This window comes from Syngnathoides biaculeatus, chromosome 15 (assembly GCF_019802595.1).
Source record: "Syngnathoides biaculeatus isolate LvHL_M chromosome 15, ASM1980259v1, whole genome shotgun sequence".
Classification (NCBI taxonomy): Eukaryota; Metazoa; Chordata; class Actinopteri; order Syngnathiformes; family Syngnathidae; genus Syngnathoides; species Syngnathoides biaculeatus.
The window spans coordinates 23,466,567-23,477,066 of record NC_084654.1 but is presented as its reverse complement, the minus strand read 5'-3'; the positions used below and the strand labels follow the sequence as shown (position 1 = coordinate 23,477,066).

Sequence of the window (10,500 nt, the reverse complement as noted above, 5' to 3'; positions counted from 1 at the left end):
TAGAAAGTTGAAAAACATGAAACGACGACTTTTTAAAAATTTGTCTTTGCACAAAATAAGATAAACAGGTGTAAACAAGTTCTGTGCAAAACTAGTAACCAAACTCTCCACGGCGACACTGCCGTGACTTTCACGAAATGAAAAATGTTTCTCTGGTTGCATCAAGCCTCTGCTGACGTCACGCCCCCCCCCCCCCCCGAGCCGTACACCCCCACCGTGATTGGTACGTTCGTCAGCTCCGCGGACAGCACTGTAAAAGTGCCGTTCATGTCAAACTTGAAGCCCGCACTGGCAAACTTTCATAGCAAGTTGGGGGGGGGGGGGGCACAAAATATCATCTCGGGGGCCGCAAATGGCCTGCGGGTTTGAGACTCCTGATCTACATAATCAAGGTATGCTTTCCGGTCTCAAAATCAGCCCCCACGCTGTCGGCTGCATAAACGAACTACCGTCATCGCAGAGTGATCAATACAAGAAAACACAATCATACGCATGTATACCTTAAGAATCATTTCTCGCCTCACCTGATATGCGGTCCCCAACCGTAAATATGTACGTCTCCCTTGACGTGACCCCGTAAACGAGCTTTTATCCTCACTTTCCATGAATCCCAGAACGCACATACACAGCTCACAGAATAGCACTTTTGCATTCATATTATTGATTTCAGTATTTGTGGTGCCTGTGTAAAACAAAAATACTTTTGACTTTATAGCTACCGATATCAGAGCACACACCTCGCAGAATAGCTCCCGATTTGATATTATGGGTCCCCCGATTTCCGGTCCCCACACTACACAAAAGGTCCCACTGATGCGTCATGATGAATATTAAAAAAAAAAAAAAGTGTATTCACCGAGCGATGAATACGTGACAACGCAGATACTCTGACAAATAGTTATATACACTAGATTAGTACGGAAGTAAATTCGTGCCGCCAGGATTCGAATTGGAAATGAGGCAGAAAAGAGGATTTGAAATGTAAAAGTGAAAACATTTTCAATATTTGTATTTCAGTGTAACTTTTCAATGTTAACGATTCGCTGTCTAGAATTCAACCGTCTCTCAATCACGTGACGTCACATACGGAGAAAGCGTAACTGCGATTGGCTGGCTCTTCGGTTCTGACCTGAAGTAACCCTGCCCGGTGGGACAGACGGTTGGATTCTAGACAACGAATTGTAGCAACGATTGAAAATGTGAACCATTTATATTTCAAATTCAAATCCTGGTGGCACTAATTTACGTCCATATTTTAGCTGCCTGCATTCATGTTCTGGGTCACCTGATTTGTGGTCCCCACATTGCACTAGAACCTGACGGTATGAGGATGGAAACAAACTTTTGCCTCATAATAAAATAATAAAATAGTAATTAATGTGATTTTTTTTTACAGCATAAACACTTTCATAATTGTGCCTTCATTGACATTAAATTAGTATCGTGCAGATGTACCTACATATAATGTTTAATGCCGAAAAGTGAGACATCGTTCACATTTCGTACGTATATAAATGTTTATTTCAAAACATGGAACGCTCCATATCATAAAATCTCCGTAACTGTGGTTACAACGTGTTTGTAATTAGATGGTGAAAAGTATTTGGCGTCAACATTTTACTACCGCGCGTTGCTGGATGTAAACTGTGTTCTCTTTCTGGAGAGCTCCGAGCTCAATTTTTGAGTTTTAAATCTTTAAAAGCCTTCGAGTGACGTCCTCGGGTCCAAATATGGTAATAAAGTAGTAATAACTGCAGCGGTGTTACACATGATCAGCTGAAAATGTACCCAGTGCTCCAAGAAATCCACAAAGGTCTTCAAGATCTTTCTCTCTCTCTCTTTTTTTGTTCTTCTTTAAAAATAGATTACTTGATAAATGTCCTCAGCGTCCATAGCCGTGGGAAGAATGGCAAGGGCGCCGTCTAGTGGTTGAGTGCAGAACTGAATGGCAATCCAGTGTGATGTTTGACAGCCTGACAATAAATAAAATCCATCCGTTCATCCATTTTCTTTGCTGCTTATCCTCACAAGGATGCTGGAGCCTATGCCAGCTGTCAACGGGCAGGAGGTGGGGCACACCCTGAACTGGTCGCCAGCCAATCGCAGGGCACACGGAGACAAACGCCCGCACTCACAATCACACCTTGGGGCAATTAATGTTGCGTGTTTTTGGAAGCCCGGAGAAAACCCACGCCGGCACGGGGAGAACATGGAAACTCCACAAAGGGAAGGTCCGGGATTGAACCCGAGACCTCAGAACTGCGAGGCCAACGCTTTCACCACCCGCTCCACCGTTGCCGCCAATCAATAAAAGAATACATTTCATTTTCGTATTGTATTTTCCGAGACGATAACAGAGCAAATTCCGACGTGAGTGGTGTTCAGGGGGCATGGGCCAAAATCAATATTATAAGAATTATTATATCAAGTATTCAGAATAAAGTTGGCATTATTTAAAGAATAATGGAAAAAATATTTTTTCTTTGGGTTTATTTTTTTTTTAGCATTTACGTAAAAATATAATTTTCTTTACGGATTTGGGCTGGGCAAAATTACATATTTCTCCGCTGCACTGGGTCTACTCAAAACTATATATATTCTCTTGTATTCAGCTCATAATTATTATTGCTGAAAAAAAAAAATGGCTGTACTACAGTAGATATTGACACTAAAATGTAGAAATGACTGTGTAATAATCAATAATGTCTTCCCACGGCTATGCACTATTGCACCCCAGAGAGGAAGTTAAATCAGTCCCCACCCCCTGCGTCTGATTGGCCGGCTCTCGTCCTCTCCAAAGTGCTAAGAACGGGCGCCGGGCTCGCCTTCTGCCGGTCCAGGCTCAAAGTGTCCTGAGCCGACGGGACGGCGCCGGGCTGGCCGAGTCGACTCCGGTCCAAGCTGGCGGAAGAGGCGCCGCGCGACTGGCCGGTCCGGTCCTCCGCCTGCGTCAGAACGGAGCGTAAGAGGGCGACCCGCCCTCGGTCCAGACTGTTGATTGCGTTCGACTGGCTGCTCCTTGTGGGCGTGAGGTTCCCGGGAGCGACCGGGTGAGGCTGGTTGTTGAGCGTTTCGGGCTGAGCCCCGCTACTCTTGTCTGTGCTGATGGTCTGGACCCGCGAGCGGTCACGGTCCCTGTCCAGGCTGGTATCCCGGCGCGCCGTCCCGCTGCGCTCCCTCTCCAAGCTGGTCTGGATCTCCGCCCTCCTGGCCAGGGCTTCGCGGAGCTGGTTCCGGAAAATCTCGATCTTCTCCTGCAGCTCCCGGAGTTCCCCTTCCCATACGCTGGTCTGGCCGTCCCTTCCCGCCAGAGGGGAGAGTACCAAACCCGAGGACGCCAGCGCCGAGACCGGACCCCCGTTGGCTTGGAGCCCCAAACTCCCCAGGCCGGGCAAACCCAACCCGCCGAGGCCCAGGCCGGGACGGCCTACCATGCCGGGCCGTCCGCGCACCGAGGCGGTGTGGGTACGCAGCCGGTAGCTGTGGAGGGTGTCCAGGTCAAAGTGCACCCGCTTCTCCTTGGGCTCGTGGGACGGCGAAGACGAGCTGCCGCCGTCCGCCGCCGAGCTGGAGGCGGGGAGGGATTTGGCGGGAGACGCCGGGGGAGGCTTCTGATGCTGCTTCCTGTGCAGGCTGCAGTTCTCGGAGATACAAGAGGAGGCGCTGGTGGACGACATGACGACGGCAGGTCAGATACGCGGAACACGGCACGCTACAGTAATGCCCTGCATATTTCCCTAGTTTCCAAATCTTCTCATGCTTGGAAACTAGTGAAAACTTGGTGCCAACAAACTACTTCCAAGTGAGTTGAGGAGATTTATTCAGACACAAGTAGTGTTTTGCCTTTGTGGAAGGGAGCTTTTGGCACTTCCTTCGGACAAAAGCAGAGCTTTGCCGCCATATTGTCGCCTTTTGGTGGCAAGGGACTATGATGAAGTGAGTTGACGAGCTTAAATTTGACCAAAGTAGTGCTTTGCCACCATATCTGAGCGACTTTGTGCCAAGGAATTGTTAAAGTGACTTGAGGGGCTTCATTGAAGCATTATATTTACATCACAGTGAGGTTTTTAGTATATAAACAGTGGAACCTCGATACAATGGACACATAGATGCATATTCCATATTAATGTGCGGCACGAAATTATTGTTTTGTAGGTCTGTGTCCGAAAACGGCCAATACAGTACGAGAATGTTTGAAAATGTATCTAAATTTACCAAAACGGTGCGCTTGACGATGTTAATGTACACGGCACTCATCCTTGGTGAGTCACTTTTGAGCTGTGAGGAATTAGTGTGCTCTCCAGTTCCAAATCTATTGCCATAGGCGAACGACTTGACAAAAAACTGTTACTGGACCCCCTCAAAAAACACACGCTCCAGAGTCCAGAGACGTGTTTTTGTATAAAAAAAAAAAGTCACCATGTCGCATTCTCTCTTTGTACTGCAAGTTTAAATCAAGGTTCCACTGCACGATTATTTCTCAAGACAGCTGTTTCTCGTGAAACAATATTTTTTTTCCCTCCTAAAATTATAAACAATACATTGAATAACCCGAAATTAGGGAGACGTTTCAGAGCGAAGTCAAGAATGCCGCAAAGCTGCCAGATCCTTACTTTTGCTCAAGGCCCGTCAGCTCTTTGCCTTCGTCCTCGTACGCCGTGTGGAGAGCTCGGTGGATTTTCTGGAAAATTATTTCAAAAAAGGCAAATGAAGCGGAATTACAAATGCGCTCCGGAAACAACCAAAAATTGCCAAAATTTCGCATCTTTTTTGACACTTTTAATCACGGTCGACACTCTGACCAAATGAGCGTGTTGCTAAGGGAAATAGGTTCACTGGGATGAATGAACATGTTGCAAAATATGTTGTTTTTTTTTTTTTGTCTGGGAAACAAAAGTTTATTTGGCCTCAGAAGAGAGGACGGACCGATCGCCGCTTTATCAGTTCCGAAATGAATCGAGAGCTGAATTTATGAATTTACGGAAAGTCATTATTCTCGTCACACAGCCCTTTAAATGTGACGGCTCATAAAGCCCGCTTTACATTTTAATCAAATTATCCGATCGCGAAGGCGTGAAGATGTGACGCGGCGTCTTAAAAGCTTTTTCTGGACTCGCCGTGTGAAGAAGAGGTATGGCGGGATTTCGCTCGAGACGTCAAACGTGGCGCTTTGATTCCGCGGCTGATTACGGGATGGATGCCGCAGGCGTTGCCCTTTATTTCATTTTTTTTTTTTTTAACCGAGAAGCCTTGATCTTCTTGTCACTGCAAAATTTCTCCTAATAACTCAAACATACCGCCAAAGGCTTCTCATTCGACGGCGGGGCACGCGTGACTTTTAACGGGCCGCGTTTTGTTGACGTCGCAACGCCATCACGGCGGGTCGTTTTCTCAATAAAAGTCGAAAAAGCGGCCGTGAAAGGTGCAAACGAAGGTGGTAAACATACAAAAATGATCGCCACATAAGGTCGTCCTTCACCGGGTAAGCAGAGCAGGAACAAGAGCAACAACGTTAATTACGATGTTGTAACACAACGACACACTATTTTTTTACTTATTTCAGTAAAAAAAACCAAAACAAAACAAAACATATATCTCCGAATCCCACAAGCTGTATTTTGAATTCAATTGTCGGAGTTTCATTCTGCTGTCCTGATGCCAAGGAACTATGTTGAAATGAGTTTTCCAAGCGTCATCCAGACAAAAGTGGCGCTTTGCTGCCACCTTGTGGCAATTCTGAAGCTTTTTGAGGGGAGGGTTTCAATGGATCTTTCCGACCTGTCAATCACTCGTACGATGATAGCCAATCAGATAGCTGCATTGACTTAACCCCTGGCTTGACACGCCCCTGCCGCCATGTTGTCCCACAAGCAATGCCGGTTGTCAGTAGCGTGCGCTTGGAAAAGTTAATGTTATGAAGGAAATGGTCTTTGGGGAAGGTGCAATTCTGATGAAAGAGATCCTGCTAGGTGACAAGGGACCCGCTTGTGATTCATTTTCCAAAGCCTAAAACGCAGTTGACAAAGTGTCTACGGTGGATTAAGGCTAGCGAAGAAGAGCGCACGTACAACTAAATGTGGACAGTATCGGCATACACAAGGCTGTATTTTCAAAAATATCATCAGCGCTTTATACATTGCAGGAGAACAACTTTCACTTTGTTAGCGTATCACTGAGCTGCCGAACGAAGTGTGGAATGTTTTATGCCGAAGAGTCGGGTTAGCGATACGAAAATGCGCCATGTCACGCAGGAGAAATATCCATTTGCCTATTTGCATCACATCGGACTTTTAAGACAGAGGACTGGCTTCCATTACGAGCCGAGTCAAATGAATCCACCCGCTCACTTCTTAAGACTACAATGATATTACTCGTGATCTTTCCGAGTAAAAAGTACTCACCCTGCTTTACACGCGTAGTACGATTCCACTATTTTATCCTGTTGGATTTCAATATGAAATTTGTGAGGCGTCAAACTTTTTTCGCATCGATCGCCGACGTTTCGCTGTAACTGCGACGTTGCGTCCTGCTCCGTCCGAAATCTCAATTCCGCGTACGTGTCCTTGCGTGAAATACTTGAGACCTCTCTGTAGAACTCTCTTGGACAAGTCTGACGGATTTTGCGAAATACATACCCCAATATTATCTGCAAAACGCGATAGAGAATCCAGTTCAAACCTGTTATGTTCGGTCGCCATTTTTGGAAGCTAGCCGGACATGGCAACTGTAGCTAAAGGGGCGGAGCTTAAGATCTCGGGCTTTTCGCTATTCGGAGTCGGGCTCCGTTCCCATTCCCCAAATATGGTAAATTACATTTTAAACAGCATCATTCATAAAGGTATAGAAAATAACGTTGAGCTAATACCGATTGTGTCTCATTGCAGAAAAATTGTCCTCATACTGTTATGATTGTTGAAAATTTTAAGACATGCATCACACCGTGTTGGGCTAAATATCATCCCATTGATGTTTCTTATTATTCCAACAAAAAGTAGCTGTATTGGCAAAATTATACCAGTAGAGGGCGCACTCAACCTTCAAGAAAAACTGCAGCTTGCGGTGTGCGCCCCGTGTGCTCACCTGGCTGGTGTGCAGCCAGTACTGCAACGTGTGTCTGCGGCGGAGGCGGGGGATGACCAGGTGGTAGAAGGTGTGCTCGCCCGCCAAGGTCAGCAAGGCACCACCCACCCCCATGCACAGCAGGACGAACAGGCCCGAGAAGTGCTGGATGCCCATCTGGAGCGTCTGGAAGGAGGGTCGGCGGAGGTGGAGGTGGAGGGAGAGCGACGGAACACATTTATGGAGGACCGTGAAAGTGCAGGAATGAGCATCAACGACAGCTTCAGGGGGAACTGAAAAAATCAGGGAGGGGCTGAAAAGGAAAATCACGCGGAAGACTTTGTTGGCTTGGTCTTCTTACTCAGCACGTGCCTTTGCTTAGTCCTGCAACCGCCTTCAGTCTTTCAGTTTCGACTCGGTCCCAACCTGTCTTGGTCCAAGTCTCAACATTTCTCTGTCTTAGAATAAATTCAGGTTTGACCCACATTGGTCTTTGTTCTAACTTAATCTGGACCTTCGTTGTTTTTGTTTCAAGTTGGTGTCAACCCGCATAGGTACTGGACTCGACCTGACTAGGTCTTACGTCTTGACTAGTCTTAGTTTCAACTTGGTCTTGGTTCAGTCTCAACGCCTCTTAGTCTTGGTTTCAATTTGACTTTGATGTGCTTTTGTCTTAGACATGACTTGATCCTAAACCTCCTGGGTCTTAATCCGGACTGGTTCTCAACGCACCTTTGTCTCAAAACACCTCATTATTACCCTCAGCGAGACTCTCAAGTTGGTATTGACATGGTTGTTCTCAAACTGCTTCATCCAAGTCTCCAAGGATTTGGTCTTGATTTGCCGAGAACCCGTTTCGGTCTTTGTCTAAAATTCTCCATGATATTAGTTCTGGCTGAGTCTCTCGATCGAACTTGATCAGGGTGAGTATCTTGATCAAGTTTTAACTTGGTTTCAACCCTCTTTAGTCTCGGTCTAGATTTGGTTTTGACAAGCCTTGGACAGACTGCCTTCTTTCTTAGCCTTGACCTGGTCTTCATCTCAACCCTCTTTGGCCTGAATTTTGTTTCAACACGCCTTAACGTCGACCAGGTGACCTTGCGACTCGGTCTTGACCCACTTTGATCTTACGCTACTTGAATTGGCTCTGATCTCAGTAGTGAATCAGTCTCGACCTGAGTTGGTTTTGTTCTCGGCTCCATTTCCTCCTGATTTGGTCCCAGCAGAATCCCTGACTTTGTCTAAAGCGGCCTTTGTCCGCAAACACACACCCAGACAGCCCTGGTTGCCTTCAGTGACATCTTTATGGGTCAGCGGACGGACGGCAACATCTTCCAAAGTACTCTCATCAGGTTGCCGTCGCGACGCCGCTCTGATGCCGGCTGTGCAATTAGGCGTGCGCTGACGCTGCGATTTTGCCGGCCAGGTGCTTAACACTTTTATCCATCCGGAGGGCAACGTGGCACTAAATCCCCAAATTGTTCCTAAATTAGCCCAAACAACCACCTTCGCCCCCAAAGCAAGGGTAGAGCGACGCATTTCTGTTCAAGGTTCAATTTCCCAAGACAAGTGCGGTACCTCAAAACCAAAAAACGGTTAACTGTAATCCTCAAAATAATTTTGCCACTAATTTTGTACTGCTCCTATTACTACTACTTCTGATACCAGTAATAAGTTTTGAAGGACTCCCGAGATTCCGAGCGAAAGAGACGAGGCGGCGTACAAATATTAAAAGACGTTCCTCAAAGGGGCTCGGATTGACAAACTGAAAACACAAACAACGCGATATCGTGGCGACCGGTTAATGAAGCTCTCGCAGAAGCGTGCGACCCCATCGTCGTGTTTGTTGTTCACGCATCTATGTGTGTCTACGTACGCGTCTCGGTAATTGCGCGTGACACTTAGCCGGCAGGCCGCGTCCCAAAGGGAGAATTATTTTCGTGAGCGTGGCCTTTAAATGCGGCGCACGGGGGACGATGGTTGAACCCCCCCCCCCGCCGCGCCGTCATCCTGTCACTTACTTCGGTCACGGCGAAGACGCGCTTCCCGCAGGGCACCACCTTGTACCATTTGTCATGCAGCATGTCCATGAAGCCGTCCGACTTGTAGCGGCTCACGAACTCGGACACGTTGCGGGTCAGGGGCGAGCCCTGCGGCAGGCCGATGCCGTAACCTGGAAGAGACGGACGACAAACAGGCTTGCTGACAAGAGTGGAAGGTCTTGACGTTTTCCAGGAAATGCGGTAGCGTATGCACGAGTCTGAGGAAATCTGGACTGAATCCAGATGAATAGAGTATGCTGCTATTGGTGATGAACCGGGAGGGGGGGGCGGGGGGTCAACTCACTCGGGACCAAGTAAAAGACAAAAACACAGAAATCCGTCATGTCACGAATAGTTTTGGTCTTGTTCTTGGTTTTCTCGTGGTGTCAGGTCCTTAGAGTCTTGGTATTGATGTGGCATGGGCTCCTCGAAGTCTTGATCTTGTCCCTGTCTCAACCCATATAAGCCTTGGTCTTGACTTGGAGTCCAACTACCTTGGTCTTAGTCTTGATCTGGTGGTAACCCCTCAATTTGGTCTCAAACCCTCAAAGATTTAGCACCGAGTTGGTCTGAACTCCTTTAAGTCTATCTGGACTCTGTTTCAATGCCTTGAAAGCATTGGCCTTGACTTGATGTCAGCTCCTCTGAAATTTCAATTTGGACCCCTCCAAGACCTAGTCTTGACTTGGTCTCACTCCCTCAAAGTCTTCGTCTTGGCTCCTGAGAGTCTTTGTCTTGAATCTACCAAAGCCCTCAAAGTCTTGGTCTTGACTTGGTCCCGACTCCTTCAAGTCTTTGTCACAAAATTTTCATTTATATTTTATTTAACAGTTCCACCTTGGTAGAGGACTTTGCTGTACTGGGTTGGAACTGTGGACTGTCATTATAGCACTGCTAAAATTATATAATGGAAAGACCTTTGCACTGTACTGTAAGACAGAATCGTTCACCCTTGGCGGAGGTCGCTTGCGCATGTCCGCCGATGCACTTTGGCTCGGTCCTCGCAGCCCGTCACAGGGAGCGAGTCGTGTGGAAAGCAGCTGTGGCCCTGCTGCGCTAGTTCTTGTGCCGCAAAACCAGTCAGTCGCTCGGCCTCAATTAGCTAAAGGGCAGATGCTCTCTGAAATAAGATTTATTGGCTCACGCGGCTTCAGCCGGAATCCAAATCAAGCACTTTGCAGCCAAGTGAGGTGAGCACACATGCGCGCGTACACCGTGAACTAGAGGAACATGGTGGCCTTTTCGGGAAAACGTGCTTGGAGACTACAACATGCTGCAATATTGCCAGCAAAACGTAGTACTACAACGTTCGACACCATTCTTGTTTTTCCACGATTACATGTCTTTCTGAAGACATTTTCCATTTAAAAAAAAAAACCCCAACGTCTGAACTTTAAAC

At 47.1% G+C, this 10,500-nt stretch overlaps 1 protein-coding gene across 1 annotated transcript in view; it reads right to left on the bottom strand.

The window, feature by feature from the left end:
- Positions 1-1,560: 1,560 nt before the first annotated feature.
- The window catches only part of grin3ba (glutamate receptor, ionotropic, N-methyl-D-aspartate 3Ba), a 97,699-nt gene continuing 88,759 nt past the window's right edge, over positions 1,561-10,500 (bottom strand). The window contains exons 9-12 of the mRNA XM_061844243.1: positions 9,081-9,232; positions 7,081-7,245; positions 4,614-4,681; positions 1,561-3,663 (exon numbers count right to left, since the gene is read on the bottom strand). Coding sequence (XP_061700227.1) covers positions 2,751-3,663; positions 4,614-4,681; positions 7,081-7,245; positions 9,081-9,232 — 1,298 coding nt within the window. The 3' untranslated portion in view covers positions 1,561-2,750. The remainder of the gene's footprint in view (positions 3,664-4,613; positions 4,682-7,080; positions 7,246-9,080; positions 9,233-10,500) is intronic.